At 37.1% G+C, this 16,687-nt stretch overlaps 1 protein-coding gene across 1 annotated transcript in view; it reads left to right on the top strand.

Moving 5' to 3' along the window:
* Nucleotides 1–16,687, top strand: part of FMN2 (formin 2) — a 155,026-nt gene that overhangs the window by 35,147 nt on the left and 103,192 nt on the right. Inside the window, exon 5 of the mRNA XM_059841678.1 lies at nt 14,678–16,491. Coding sequence (XP_059697661.1) covers nt 14,678–16,491 — 1,814 coding nt within the window. The remainder of the gene's footprint in view (nt 1–14,677; nt 16,492–16,687) is intronic.

Below are 16,687 nucleotides of genomic sequence, written 5' to 3' on the forward strand. Positions count from 1 at the left end.
CTACCTTTATGGCTTGCCTTGCCAAACAACTTTAAAGAATTCTTCTAGTTGGTTATCTAAATTCTTCTAACTTCATAATATGGAACATTTTAAAACTGAAGCTGATTAATTAAAATAATATTACAAAATAATTATTCATTCTGGTTTTTTGCGTTTAACCTAAAATACATTTTTCTCACTATATTTTTATATTCCAGTCACCCCGGTTTCCTTAACAATGTTTTCTGTTATTAATTGTGGAAAAGCACTTTTCCCCTATACTTCCAGGAAGTTATTGCATGTAAGGGAGCATATTTAATCAGTCTCTAGTATTATAATTCTTTGCAAGAATTGACCTATACAAATGGTTTTCTTATTGGAAATTTAATTAATTGAAATAGCTTTATGAGTATGTAGTTATTTTACCTATTAAAAAAAGTATTATGAGAATTCCTATGAGAATGAAGTTTAACCAGGAGCTCTTGAGTGCTGCATGATCACTTGAATGGCATTTACTTGTGGTTAGGAGCTTTTCTTTGTTTTTAAAACCTAGCCTCGTATGTTGTTCAATCCCTGAATTCAATTTGCTTGTGTTTAGGAGATACCCTTTCCTCTTACTCTGTGGTTATCCCTTATGGCAGTAAGGTGAACTTCTTCCGTTCTATACTATTGTTTATCAATGACTGCAGGACTCACAGGATTGCCTCACTTGCAGAAAGTCATCTCAAGTTTTTGCTGTATTATGTCATCATCATTCTGGTTTATTTTAAAAATCAGGGTGGAAGATTTTTTTCTTTTGAGGAACTGTATGTGGATAAAATGTTGTCAGGCATTTAAATTATTTCTGTAGTGTCCCAAGCAGTCAAGCATACTCTACCTATCTATCAGTGTTTAAATACCTCAGTCTATAAAAACATCTAGAAAGCAGCATGGCCATCATGTTTGTAAGTAAATCCTGTACTTCAATCAGATCATTCTTTGTGTCATCTGTACATTTTTTAAGCGATGAACAAGTTTCTATTAGAGATCTGTCCTCTTGTGTGGTCTGCAGTTTTAATTTCTGAAAAAAGAAAGCATTAGCTGAAGTTAGCCTAGTAGGTGATTTTTCTTTTTCTTTTCATACATAAATGAAAGAGAGCTGTAGTTTTAAAATTTGAATTGATCAACTAAGTCTTTTTACAGACTTCTTCCCTCTCCTTTCTCTGGGAAAACACATTTCCCACATACTACTAATATAATTGATGATTATTGGCTAGAACACAGTTGTAACATGATGTGCTGATAATTTTTCTCAGTTATGATAAACAATTCACAAAAAGAATCAGAATAACTTTAAATTAAGGGCACAAGTAATACAACAAGGATTGCATAGTTTGTTATCACTTGAAGGAGCTTCTTTACATGTATCCTCTCCATTTCCTTATCTTTACAATATTATATATAATCTGAATTTTTTACAGCATAATTTCTGTTTGGTTTTTTAAGATTTTGTTTTTTGAGTCCAAAATATCTAGTTTTTCTAAATACAGCTACCAAAGCAAGGATGTGGGGGATGTGCTTGCTTTTGATACAGGAATTGTTAGGCGGTGGAAAAGTAAGAAAAGTTGGCAGCCATTTCAAGTCCTGTTTTTGAAATTCCAAATAGCAGCAGTCTGCTTAGTCTTCCCAGTACGAACAGAGAACCTTTTGTTAGCCTTAACTCCTTTAGTGAAAGAAGAAGAGAAAAACTGAGTGTCCTAATTTAGAAACTCCCGCTTCAAACCTGATCTTTAAATTTGACAGCTGTACTTTGTTCAAGAGCCAATTTTGGTTCTGTTTGTACCCCACATCTTTTGTACTATCCTTGTACTTTTCCTTACATTTTAACTTACTTTTCAGTGTAGCTTGATTTTGTTTACATGGAAGGTAAAAATAGATTTGTAGCAAAAAGATGAAGAAAAAAAGAATCCTTTAAATGTAGTACATGTAAACTAGGCTTTGGTTAGTAATGGGACATTACAGAGGCAGAAACCTAAAGTTGTTTGAAAGGCACTTAAAAGCATTGTTTTATACACCATATTATAAAATTATTTTGAATTTCTATGTTTGATCATTTGTGATCAGAGTCTATTCTCTGGACCACACAATTTTAAAAATAAAACCCTTTTTACATTTATTTAATTGTCAGCATCCAGATATAATGAATACTTCATGCCACTTTGTGCCTGGTCCCTGTAATCCCACCTCAAGAGAGGAGGTTTTGTCAGACTGTTGCAATCTATAGCAGTTTGGTTATAAGATAGTTTCAACTGACTACTTAAACCCTATTTACATCAGAAGAGCTTGTCATCAAAAAATTCTTATGCTTATAATGTTTGTCTTAGTTGGTTTGGTTTGGTTCACCACATTTTACCCAACAAATAAATCCTCAACCAAAATGATATGCCAGTATATGAATTTTGGAATTCCAAGTACTTCCACTGGTACTAAAAGCCAGACAAAATTTTGGCAGTTCTGAGGTGCTGAAGAAGGGTTTCTACTGCATAGTCTATCGTCATACTTTCCAGCAATACCATAGGGAAACAATGCTAATCTTAAAAAAATTAATTGCAAGCCAGCTTTTGCCATCGTGAAGATAATTCTGCTTTATAAAAACAGACTAATGGAGTGTATCTTTAGAATATTCCTAACCACCCCAGTTTACTGGTAACTTCTCTCTCAGCAGGGACCTTTGTTCTTATGCTAGTTTTTGACTATGACTTATTGCAATTCCTTAGGGCAAAAGCTGAGTGAGATTGGAAATGTTCCATTTTTGACACTTAGTAATACGAGAGAAAAGGTTCTGAAATCCTTGAAGATAAATGCATAATCAGTCTGTTTAAAAAGTATAAAACATGGGTGGGACTGGAATTTACTTTTCATTACTATAAAATGTCACCACTAGAATTTGTCTCAGAAAAATGCATGCTGCCCAAATCTCTCTCTTAAAAGAAATTTCAGAGATTATTCTTTACAGGTGAAGGTGAGATAAAGAAGGTAGATGAAAGATTAGTCTCAAACAGTGAAATACAAAAAAGAATTTTTAAAAAGGTGAGATTTTCTAAACCTGCCTTAGACTGTTATGAAACTTATAGTCCGGTATCAAACCTGTTTTATTTTGGTATTACACAGTTTTTATCAGCACATAGACCAACTATAAACAAGACTAGTGAACCACTGACTTCAACAGAAACCTGAGGAAAATTGGGAACTTTTCCTCTTTGTTGGCTCACAAACAGCTCTGTGGCTGTGGCATTTTGAACACATCCTGATTCTGCATGTTCTTTCTTGAGATATTTATTAAGAAAAAACCTGTGAAGAAGTGTCATTCCCCTTCCATTCTTTTGCTTTTTGACAGGTTGATTTTTGTAAGGGGGAAAAGGGGAAGAGAAGGCTTGAGGGAGCAATGAACAGTTACTCTAAAACAATTCTTTTCCTACAAACCTATGACTGCCAGAGACGTAGATTTCAGTAGTGAAAAATAAGCTACATACTTGGATTAAAAAAACCCTTGCCAAAAAAATGTATGACATATTCAAAAAGATCTGCTAGATACAATTGTCTCATTGAGGAAATAAAGGATTATGACAGAAGTGACTATTTTTTGATATTTCCTTAGTAATCAACTGATAGTGTATGGAATTGCATATCTTCTTTTAAGAACTGTACCAATGTAAACTTTCTGCAAAATCATACCAGCATATTCAAATTTCAGAAAACAAAACGTTTAAAAAAAGTTTAAAAAATTCAGAGGTATTTCTCTGGGGGTTTTTCTCTTGCAAAATGTAAAGCCAGATTTGTAATATGTGATGTGGAGGAACTTCCATTCTAATTGTAGGTCCAATGTTAGAATTGGGCTAGCTTAGCTTTAAGCAGTTGAATTTTGGGAAGCAATGTAGATAGATGGTGTTTTCTTGTTAGCATTCAGAATAAATGACATTTTATCACAAACATAGAGTAAGGAAACAAAGTTTGTAGGAAAAAAGGTGACACAAACCTGGCAGGAGCCTTTACTGCCCGGGTCATTGGAACTGCTGAAATGCAGAGTGTTTTGTTTAGGCAGTAAACGGGAATTCAATTTTATGGAACTCCAGGACAAGTTAAGTGCAAACCAAGTATTTTATGTTCATGTTCATGAAACATAACTTTTATGCAGAAGTTTCAAGTTTATGGATGGAATTCTTAGATCCTTAAACTGGAAGTTACTTTTCAATTCAAACGTGCAGCTATTTTCAGGTTTATTTTTTGGTTTGTTTTCAGAAAGCCTTACAAGCATAAATAGATGTTTTATTTCCTAAAACTGTAGCAGGTAAATTAGCTAAACTTTTTCAAATATGAAGTGAGATTCTCTGAGTTGAGACCTAAATACAGCTTAAACAGAGACTGTCTGTTCCAGTCTGTGCTGCTTCCCACATGGCTAGTAGCCACTTTGTAATTAAATGCTGTCATCTGATACTGGTGGGGTTTCTTTGGCCATGAAAGAAGGAAGAGAAGACAAAGACAAATATCAGAAACGAGGGAAGTAGTACTTATTTAGACAGTCTGAAGGACACCCTAAAGAAGCCTGCCTACTCAGCCGCTAGATGGCAGTTAAGTATTTTTGAATGGATTGCAAGGCACTCGCGAGTCATTCCCAGGCGCTCCCGCAGACACCCTACAGCGGGAATTTTTTTTTCTTTTTTGTCCCAAAGGAGTGGCTTTCTGCTAATCAATAACTTAGCCTTTAGAATGTACATACACTTGCTCTGTTTAATCTAACCAAGATTTAGCAATCTGAGCATCTCTCAAAGCAGATCCTCTACTTTCCCAACCCCTCAAAACACTAAGTATTCAGACAGCACTGCTCTGTCACTGTTGTTTTTGTTAGTTAGTTGGGTTTTTTTTAAACCAGTGAAATGAAAACATTTGGTTTGGTCTACCAGCCTTCTGGATAACTGCATCTGAAGTGATGATTTAAAAATTAGCAATTAATTACTGTCATTTATATAAAGAGGTCAATATTCTGTTGAAGATGAAATTTGTTTCTTCAACCACAATCTTGAACCCATTTTCTATTTAGTTCTGATAAGGCAGAAGTTTTTTAAAAAAAAAAAGGCAAAAAAACTGTGTCGGACATAACTAATTGACAAAAACATAGAATATAAATCACAGACTACATATTCAAATGAAAAAACAGGAGTATAGAATGTCATGCCTGTGTGGTAGAAAAATGTAAGCAGTTAATTCTCAGAACAAATATTAGTGTTTTGTATTATATCCAGACTTCACAATACTTGGATTGACTTCTGTTATTTTGCTTGGAGGCAGTGTTTGCCTTTTTAAAAGAAACAATGCATTTTATTATTTTCAGTGGAGTTACAATAACCCATTTTTGTACTCTCCCTCCTAGTCATGGTGAGACTAAAATTTGTTTTCTCTAATCTGTGTTCTTAATGTTAATGTCAAGATGAAGTTTTACTTCTGTGCTCATTTTAGTTTCAAAGATTCTTTACTCTCTTTTTCCACTTTTATTGAGACAGCCATATATCATAGATCTGAAACACATAAAAATCATAGCACAGTTCAGTGTTGAGTGGAACATTAGGAGGTCATGTTGTACAAACTCTTTTCTACTAACACCCTCCTCCAAGCAAGGTTAGCTTTGATGTTTGGTGGTTTTTCTCAGGACTTTGCTCATCTCTGAGCATGGGTATGAGGTAATGGTAGTATGTATTTCCTGCTTTGCCTAGTCAGTGGTGAAATGGTAAGTCTTGCTCTGTTTCTGATGCATTGTTTTGATAACAGTTAAAAGAGATGAAAATGTGTTCTGTAAAAAACTGTATTTCCTGCAAGTTACTCCTAATTCAAGTCCTTTCAGGCATTGATGAAAATTCTTAAGAAACTGTGGGTCAAGTTCTTGCGATTAATCTCATTTCACAGCTTCTTCATCGCAGATTTTATGAGAATGTACATTAATAATAATAGCAACAACAGTAATAATGTAGATTTTGCATCCTTTAATCATAATGGGCATTCTTCTTTTTGTTTTGACTATGCTGTATACTTAGACAAAGATGGAAGTTTTTGTCATTTTAGGTACAAATTCTTGCAGCATCAGTGTTAGGGTTTGGGCAATAATGGATGTGAGGAAAAGGAGAATGAGAGTAAAACTGAGAAAATAATTTATTTTAACAAGAATTGTTTGTCAATGCTTTAAATCTTTGACTATAATGTGCGAGACTTTCACTTCCTGAAAAAGGAGAACTATGGGATAGGGATTGCATAGAAAGAATTATCTTTCTATGTATTTGTTTGATGCTAAGCATTAATATATTTCTTCTCTTGCCTTTTAAAGTGAATTTCTTGTAAAATAATAACAGAGTACTGTAACTTCCCTTAGGGAGCAGTGAATGCAAATGCATGACAGCTATATGCTTATTGAAAATTCTGTTTAAATTGTTTACTCTCTTCTCCTCTGACTCCTCACCATTCTTGCTTATGAAAACAGATAAATTTGAGGTAGAGCTTATGCCATCTATGAATTCCTGGTTAGAGCAAAATTTATGAGCTGTATTCATTAATTATTAAAATACAGGAGATTTTTTTCTTAAATTCTCTAAATTAGAAATCCTATTTCAGATGCAAATCTACAAACTCTTTTTATACCAAAATACAATTTGTACTGTAAGTTCCATTATTTACTTATGAAATTTCTCCCATCTTTTGGAGACCAGTGAAAGCAGAGATTTTGTTTGTTCAATGGGAACATCCTATACTTGGATTACGTAGAACATTTTGGTACTTTACTATTTACATTTCAAGCTTTTTTAAAAAAGATTTCCACAGAAATTGAAGAGACCAGATGAAGAAATTACATGAAATACAGGAAAGCAGTTTGAAAAAGTGTATTTGTGTAAGTCTCTGTGTGTGTACATATCAGTATGTGAAAACTTATTGTAACATTCCTAGCAGGGCATTTCATTTGGCAGGTGGACTTAAATTATTTGAGAGACCTTCTCCACACAAAAGCGAGAACTCTTTCAAGTTCTTCTTATATTTCTCTTGGCATTAAATATCCGGTGCTACCTTTTAGTGGTGTAAATCCTGAGATTTTCTACAGGACTCTCTACGTAGAAGGGAGATAAGAAATGCTTTTCTTACTAAAAATAAGTATTCATTTAACTTAAAAATGCTCTAAATAATTTAAAAACAAACAAATGAACAATTATATACTGCCAAACCTAAATGAGAACTTAAAAGGCTGAGAATAATTTCTACTCTTTGGATGCAAGACAGAATAACCAGTTTATCTTGTACTTACATTTAGATCAAAAGTTATTACATTTTCCATCTAAAGTTGGTATAAACAAAAGCAGCAAAATCACTTTTTTCCTTTTCTGTATTTTGAATACCTGTTTTTCTTCATATTTGTTCTTTAGAAAGCAAGCCCAAAACTATTCATAAAAATTAACTGCCATAATCCAGAATGTGTAATTGGTCTTTATGATTATTCAACTTTTTCTAAATATACAAATTGAGGGTTTTTTAAATGTTCATGATACCAGAAAGATTTTAGTTAACTTCTCTGTACTTAAAGCTCTTTTGATTACTTGATTTTGATTGACTATTTTTAAAGTTCTTTCACTCAAAATGATACAGCTTTGTTTCTAATATAGCTTTCACACTTTTAAAGAGTTAAAGAAGATGAGAGTCTTTCAGGCCTCTGCCTTCAGCATGTTCATGGATAGATTTGTGGAGGCTCTATTTCCATTTCTCCAAACCTTTTCTGTTGTGAGTAGTAGGCTCGTGCTTCAGCATAACTACAAAGATTTATTCTTGCTGTGGATATTTTTTGCTGCTTATTCCCTGTTGGAAGCTTAAGACAAAAGCAACATGAGAACCTCCCATTTTGTGGTCTGGCTGAACTCAGATGAAAAGGGCAAGTACTGTGCAGAAGTATCATACTCTGGACAGTTGCTTATCAGGATGGGGCAAAGTTCATCTGAAAAATGATTACCTTTCTTGATCTCCCCTACTAGAGCTTGAAAGGCATTCCAAGCCCTTCAAATTTAAACCATTAATGTTCACATGTTGGCTCATAGAATCCATATTGTTATTTCTAGCATAAAAGCTTACAATTGATGCATATAAAGAGCAGGAAAATAATAATAAAATTAGTTTTCACAGTGACTGCTTTCCAGGTTGCTGGACAATTTCAAGTGGAATTGAAAACCAGGGAAAGGTCTGGTGTGAAAAAGTTCAACACCTTTCTCTGATATGTCAATGCAGTAATGTTCAAGGTATGCCAGATTTTATGTTTAACAGAATGAGATGAATTTTTGCCTTGGCCTGGAAACACAGGAAAACTACCCAAACACTTTAGTATCATAGTTGAAATACTTTAGAAAAAACACAGGTGACAAAGGAAGGAAGCGATTAATCATGTGTTAGGCATTTCAGCAAGCAATCTAATATTGAGGAGAAAATAAATCCAGACAGTTTTTATCCAAACTTTAAAGGAAATTGGTGACTTTTAAGGTACTTCTTGCTTATAGGCTGCTGACATGAGTGGCTAGGTTCTAGTTATCTTTTCATCTGCACTAGCAGTCTCTTTGCAATCCACAGCACAATAAATCAAAGACACGAAAACCAAGTAACATAATTTCATATTAAAATTAATAAAGTTCAGCTTTTCTTTCAGTACCCATTCTCATTTACATGATTGTTTTATGGTGGATGAGTGTTAGAACAGTTAAATCAATTTCTGAGCTAAATTAAGCTATGTGGATAGTAAACCCCTTTTGAAGTCTTATCTATTTCTGTATTGTTTCATGCCTCCCTAATAATGAAATTTCATCTAAGCCAGGACATAAACCTTCAAAACTTGAGAGGGACTTTTTTAGTTGGTTTTTCAGCCTGGATAATCAGGACATTGCTCATTGCACATGCACAGCCTGTTGGCTGTTGGAGAAATGCTGGGGACAGTTCTACAGCCATATACTTCTCACTGTTTTTTTTTTTTTTTTTGGTCACTCTTTCATACTCAAGCTACCAGGATAAAGTGAGGGTTAAGCTTCCACAAGTGTTATTTGTGAAGGTTTAAAGTAATGTTATGTGGTACTACAGTAATTAAACTCGACTCCTGGGCAATCTCCTAGGGTGGTCAGTGGTTCTGTGAGATTTTATTTTACCTTGTCTCGTCTTCAGTCTATGAAAATTCTTTTGAGATTTCTATCATAGTAAAACCTGGGGATAACCTAAGGTTATTTTCCAACTAAGTTAAGAGTTACACCTTAAAGAGAGAAAACTCTTTCAGTCTTTGTATCTCAAGGTGATTATTTGTTTAAATGAGTAATGTAAAGAACTGAGATCTCATCCTCTGAAATATGCTTAGCTCAGGGATAAGGAATTCAAACTGTTCAGGAACAGAATCTTCAAGAATCTAAGCTCCTTTTTCCTCTGACTTCCAGCTTTCCAAGTCAGCATTTGCAATGCATGCATCTTTCTTCAATGGTGTATGTTCCCTGTTGATTCTGTGTTAGTTTATTTGAACTATTTGAATTTCAATAATTATCGATCTCTGCATGAAATGGTTTCGGGTTTTTTTATCACACATGATAGGTATGACAAAACCATTAGGTTGATTAGACATGTCCCAGCTCTTTAGGACAGGAAGAGCTAACTAATCCATTGCCAACCTTGTGCAGGCTGGTGTAATCCTTTTGTTGCAATGTGTCACAGAGTGGGAGTAGCTCACACTTAGCAAATAAGTTTTATGTCTTCAGACAGGGCAATGCCCAACACTCTCTTTGTTTCAGGGCTTGCTTGTTCATTGTTATACTGGGGAGCATCACTTCCTTGTGGTTGTAGGAAGAAAGATGGACTAGTGTGAACAAGTGTACCCCTTGTTCCCATATGTGCAACTTCAGAATAGTATAAGCTTCACTCAAAAAGGTTTAATCAGGAAGTCTGAGGAAGAAACTAGTATCCAATACTACTTTACTCCTTCAGCAATTCTTCCAGGTGCTATTGGCAATTTTGCAAACTATAGACTCAATTTCTACTGCTGTAAGAATAAAATGCTGCAATGAGCCTTGAGATTAAGTGAAATGTGAGAATTAATTAGATGAATGCTATTTTGTTTGAATGCAAATCAAGTCTCCACCAGTGATTCTCATTTGCCAATTACTGTAGCACTAAAAATGCCTGTTAAATGTTGTGTCTCCTTTTCTTAAGGTTGATCTGCAGTTGCAAGAAGTAGCTTTGAAAATGAGACAGCTTTAAAGAGAGAAACCTGAATAGAGATCACATTTCTCTGACTGAATTAAATTCTTACTGTGGCTCTACTTTGTGCCATTCGGTGAGCGTGCGCGTTCAAAAATGTTTCATTTCGCGTAGAAAACAGAGCAGTTGGAAAGAGCATCCTTCCAAGTTCCTGTGCACTGCTGGTACCTCCAAGTGCTCCCAGGCACACTTACTAGAAGACCTGAGGGGCCTTATTTTGCCATCTTAATTCTGTTTGACTGTATGCTTCTGTTTCCTCTGTGTTCTTGCAACTAGGTAGCAGCATAGACTGTGATTCATGAATTGTGATGTAGAGAAACTAAAAAGTCAAGCGTTTTTGCAAAGAAAAAAAAAAAGAGAAATTAAAGCAAATATAATCCTATCATCTAAATATAAATTCCATCCAGAGAGGAAATTTCACGACTCTAAGTGACAAATTGCTGAAAATTATCAAACTACTGATGCAACTTTTTGACTTGTAATACCAGAAGGCATTAAGTTCTAAAACAAAGCTATAATATACCTTTATTTTTCAAATATGGCAAAATTACCAACAAGAACTGTCATTATGTTTATTTTTTTTAAAAAAAGATACTTTATGGCTGTTCACAAAGCATAGAAGTGAGCGAAAGCTGAATTAGAAAGATACTGACAAGTACATTATACAGACACACATATATGTATGTCTATATACACGTAGACTAGGGCTAACTTTTACAGATGAGGGGTTTTTTTTTAATGCCTGAAAATCTACTTATAGAAGGGTCTATATGTTTCAGTCACTCATCGGACAAACTAGGTTGTCAACTCTGAAGAAGGAGGTAGCTGCACTCTGGTCTTTTACATGTTTGAAGATCCTGGGCATGTTCTATCTATATAGATCAGATTTATGCTGGACATCTGAAAGGCACATGTGGAAAACATGACAGGATTGGAATGAATTCTATGTAATGTACATGTGCAGATCCAAGTGTACAACCTTTAGCCAGCAAAGCAAATATCTCCAGATCCATGTACAAACAATGCTATCAGCGCAACCCAAAGAGATCGGTCCCAGATTGAGCATCCAACTCATTGCACATGGAACATGTACAGCCTGTTTGAGAAGTGCTGGGCATTGTTCTATAGCCACACACCTCTGAAATGTTTTTTTCTGCTCACTCTTTCATACTCAAGCCACGAGGATAAAGCAAGGGTTAAGCTTCCACCTTTCTTTCTTTCTTTACAGAAAGAAGACTGTTCCACAGTACCTGGGTCATGGGTAAGAACTCTAGGCAAGACAGAATTTCCTCATGTCTCTTTTAAACCCCATAGGTTTCTGCTGTGGAATTGTCCCCTGGATTGAAACTGAAGCTTCTTTTCATTAAGTGTGTGTGGGTTTTTTAATCTTAGTTTTCTGGTCCTTGTCAACAGCTTTTGATCATCTTTTACATGTATGAAAAATTAAGTGTTCTCCTGCTTATTCTCAAAGGAAATAGTAGATTTTTTTTATTTCTGATTGGATTTATATAGTTTTGATTTCCTTCTTGTTTGATAAGACCTTTCATATCTAGAGGTCAACTTTAAACTAGGACAAAGGCAAAAATCCAATTAAACTGCTCTGAGGGCATCTTAAAAGTCTAAATGAAAAATATGTCTGTCTAAAATAATTACTGAAACACATAAATACCAGGCCTGCATTTTGTTTTGCTTTTGGTTTCCTTGTTTTTTAGACCAAACAAATTCAAGTACATCATATCCTCTGGAGAAATATCTCTTCATTCACATCAAAGTCTTGTTTGTTCATACTAATGCTGTTTCTATGAAAACCTGGATATGTTGGTGATTGTTAGGTATAACACGATAGGAAATCACCAGCTTGTTTGAAATGTCGTATCTCAAGGAGGGCAGAAATGCTGCTTCTTAGGGCATGGCTAAACAGCCCCTCCAATTCATCAGGACATTTTCATTTCTTGTCTGAACTGCTAATTCATCTCACTGCAAAGCTCATTTTTAAAAAACTTAATTAGATAGATCTTTTCTTGAAAGAAACTTCATTATCTGGAGGGTAAATTGTCTTGTAGAAGAGTGGATTCTAGGTTTTTCATGCAGCTAACATAGAATTACAGTATTCAAGAGTTACTTCTTTTTCTTGTAAAAAGTTGCATCTAATCTCCCAAGTTGAAGAGTTTTTAAACAGTGAACTGTTCTGAGATCAGCCGTTTTTAAGGCAAATCTCTTCAGAGCCATTGAATATTGTGCCTAATCCTGTTGGCTGCAGTTTGTTTATGGCAGAAATGAATTTACTGTATCTCCTATAAAACCCTTGTGGAGTGTTCTTACAGTATAAAATGGGAGCTTAGGAGAATTACAGTCTGGGGAAACTGGATTTGATCTCAGCTGAAAACTGGTCTGTGGCCTTAATAATCCTAGCAACACGTTTCCTTTGATAGTGCTGCCGTTTGAAGAACTGATAGGCTTTATTGTATTTTCAGGTGACTGGTAGGGGGATAAGAGCAGATGAAACATAGGGATAAACAATATTGTATTCCTCCTTTATTAAGAAATTCTTCAGTAAAACTGTTGTTGCTATGAAGTCTTGAGTTATTAAAGGAAACTGGAGGGACTGAAGCACCATGAGTAATTTGAAATGGAAATGCCTTTCTCAGCCTCTTTTCCTTCTTGTTATACTGTTTGTTATTATGTCTGTGTTAATTCCTTCACTATTCATTTTTTCAAGTTCCTTTCTCTGTTTTACATTTTTTGTCAACCTGTGGCAGGGAGACCTAGTTGTAATACACAACCTTTGGTTCAAACTGCTGTTCCAGATAGTTCAAACGGTCTCAGAGATTCTAAGTTTTTTGATAAGCGTACTTAAAAATCAAACAACTATTGGTTTAAATGCTGGTGCTGTTTTACTTCTGGGATTGCTTTAGGACAACTAAGAAATTCTAAGATAAATAAGAAATTGAAATTTTATATCTGAAAACTGATTCTCTGCAGAAACATTTTGAAGTATTATTGAACATTAAATTTTATTAACAATCCCCAGATGGAAGTTATAACTTTCTTTTCCAGAAAAAAAAAATTTTATTACTTTCATGTGTCAATAGATGAGAAAAATGTTTGCCTGAAACAAATCAAGGCAATTGGTATATCAAGTTTTGCATGTTTATTTGTAGGCTTCTTGACAAAATCTATAATTTGAATATTTGAAATATTTCCTATTAAGCAAGCCTATGGTCTCATCTGAGATGCATATGATTTGGTAAAAGGAAATAAAAAGGCACTTTAACAAGTTGTGCTGTAACCACTCATGAAACCTCTTGTGTGACCAACAAAATGCTTGAAGTGCTGGCTAATACTTCAAGTTGAAAGAGAAAACTAAAGTCCTAAAATGTAAATGTATGCAGCTAGAAAATAATTGATTTTTTTAGAAGATTTTTTGTTGTAAGGTCAAGTCTATCTCCTTTTTGTCAATCCTGAATAAGCACAAATGGCTCTTTTTGGACAAGATTATTTCTATTGGCAGGATTGGATGAAAGCACATATCCATTATCTTTAGTACAGTTTGTCACAGGTATTTCTTTAAAATTGTAGGAATTAATGTGCTTTTAAGGTTAATGGTTCCTCTATTCCACCCACATTAAGCAGGATGAGATGCTTTAGAGAAAGAGAGAAAATATGTGAAACCTGTCAAATACAGAATAACCATTTCAGGCAGGAATTTATCCTATCACAGTCTGTCTCTTGGCAGAGGTGTTATCAATTTGGTGTAGGATGAAAGTTCTCTCTCAGTTTTTTCTTGCTTCTTTTCTTTCCTAGTCATGCTGGCTGGAGAAAAGCATGCTTTTTCTGTTCTGAGATCTCTCTGTTTTCCAAAAGATAGCATTTGTAGTGTTTTGCATTCCTGATCTGTGTTGTATCATTAAGGTGTTTATTGAAATGCAGCAGTCAATACTATGCTGAGTCTGCTACTCATGGTGATCCCTTTAAAGAAACACTTAACATTTTTTTCCAATTAACAGAATTCAAGTAATGCTGAGCTCTCCCACCACCATGTTCTCCTATCCATGTGTAGGCAAATGCTTGCAGTACTTGTGTTCAGTGGTTGGGTTTTTTCTCAGTCAGGGTATTTGCAGGGAGGGAGGGGTTGCTACTGATTTTTGCTTTTGACAACTGTAATCACAGTCTAAAAGTACATATCCTTGTACTGACAAAGGTATTATCATATATAAGTAAGTAATTTTCCTAAACTGTCTTCTTCCACTTAAAATGTAGTTAGCCAAAATGATTCCTCACTTTTTAAAGCCTTGACATAACTAGCCTATTTTTAAACCTCCGGAATACTTGATCTAATATTCTTGATCTAAATTTAATTTTTATATGGTGATGAATGTTATCTTTGTTTGAGCTTCTTATTTGTTTTCTTTGAAAGGATGCTTTTGAGGTGAAATCTGAGGAGCGTGCCAGTGTCATCCAACAACTTGAGCAAACTATTGAGGATCTGAGGACAAAAATTGCAGAACTTGAGAAACAATTTCCTGCTGCAGAGGTACAGACTGCTGGGAGGGAGCAGGAAAGTGAGCACGCACATGCAGACTCTGGGAAACTCAGCAGTGTGACTCTTCAAAGGAATGAAGAGGAGACCACACCCAGGACTGTGTCACAGGCGAGATCTGTACAGACGTCACCAACAGAGGATTATTTAACACATACAATGCCTTCAGCCAGCACACTGCCACAGCCACCCCCACCACCGCACTTAGAAGGGGGCAAAAGTGAAGGGTCTACTCAGAACTTGCCAGCTCTAGAACTACAACCCACATTTTGTTCTGAAATCTCCTTAATTCTGTCACCGAAGCTAATCTCAGTGCCACTGGACGCAAGCCAATCAGTACAGAGTATACCGCAGTCACCTCTTCCAGGACCCAAAGCTGATTTGTCCCTTGCCTTTGAAGGAGAGACTGAAATGACAGTTTCCCATCAGCCTCTAAGTACTGCAGATGTAACTTGTAGTGAACATCCCCCTTCCTTGCCCCCAGAGCCCACATGTAGCATTCCCCCATCACTGCCAGTGACTGAGCAGGCTGCCCCCCTGTCTGGAGTACATGGCCATTCCTTTGTTACTCCCATGTCTGTGGCAGGATTACCACCGCCACCACCTCTACCTGGCTCAGGACTCCCTTCTTCTGCTGTCTCAGCAGTGACAGACCTGGACCATGCTTTCCCAGGTGCCACGATATCACCTCTCCCTCCTCCTCCACACTTGCCAAGTGGGGAGATACCAACGCTGCCTCCAGCTCCTCTCCTTCCATGTCCTGGATTCCCTCCACCACCTCCACCACCACCTTTGCCTGGGGCAGGGGTCCCATCTCCTCTGCCTGGTTGGGGTATTCCACCTCCCCCTCCACCACCACCACCTTTACCTGGAGCTGGTGTCCCTCCTCCACCTCCTCCTCTGCCCGGCCTGGGATTTCCACCCCCAGCACCACCGCTTCCTGGATCAGGACTGCCACCACCTCCCCCACCTCTGCCTGGAGGGATCATTCTACCACCTCCTCCTCCACCACCACCTCTGCCTGGTGCAGCTGTACCCCCTCCTCCACCACCTCTGCCTGGTGCAGCTGTACCCCCTCCTCCACCTCTTCAAGGTTCAGCTGTACCCCCTCCACCACCTCTGCCTGGTGTAGCCGTGCCCCCTCCACCACCTCCACCACCTCTGCCTGGTGTAGCCATGCCCCCTCCACCACCTCCACCACCTCTGCCTGGTGTAGCCATGCCCTGTCCACCTCCTCCTCCACCTCTGCCTGGTGTAGCTGTGCCCCCTCCACCTCCTCCTCCATCTCTGCCTGGTGTAGCCGTGCCCCCTCCACCTCCTCCACCACCTCTGCCTGGTGTAGCCGTGCCCCCTCCACCTCCTCCACCACCTCTGCCTGGTGTAGCTGTGCCCCCTCCACCACCTCTGCCTGGTGCTGGTGTCCCTCCACCACCCCCTCCTTTGCCTGGTTTGGGGATGCCTCCTCCGGCCCCACCACCGTTGCCTGGAAGTGCACCACCCCTTCCAGCATCAGTCCAGGGCAGCAGCTACCCAGCAGTCCCACAGGGCTGTGGTTTTCTTCCTCCTCCATTACCATCTGGTTTATTCGCAATGGGGATGAATCAGGAGAAAGGGAGCAGGAAACATGTAATAGAGCCTTCTCGGCCAATGAAGCCTCTTTACTGGACAAGAATTCAACTCCACAGTAAAAGGTAAGTGGTAGAGTTATGTAGAATTGTGGTTTTGCTTTATGGCTGTCTTGGTAGCATTGTTTATCATTAACAAGAGTCTTTCCTGCTGGGTAGGTGTTTGAGAGAACATGGGTGCAAGCAGGATTTTATGTGTAGTTGGATATGTAACTATCATGGTGGGTGCCCATTTTCTTTAAAGCACGCAAAAGTTATTTGC

The sequence above is a fragment of the Haemorhous mexicanus genome, chromosome 3, assembly GCF_027477595.1.
Source record: "Haemorhous mexicanus isolate bHaeMex1 chromosome 3, bHaeMex1.pri, whole genome shotgun sequence".
Taxonomy (NCBI): Eukaryota; Metazoa; Chordata; class Aves; order Passeriformes; family Fringillidae; genus Haemorhous; species Haemorhous mexicanus.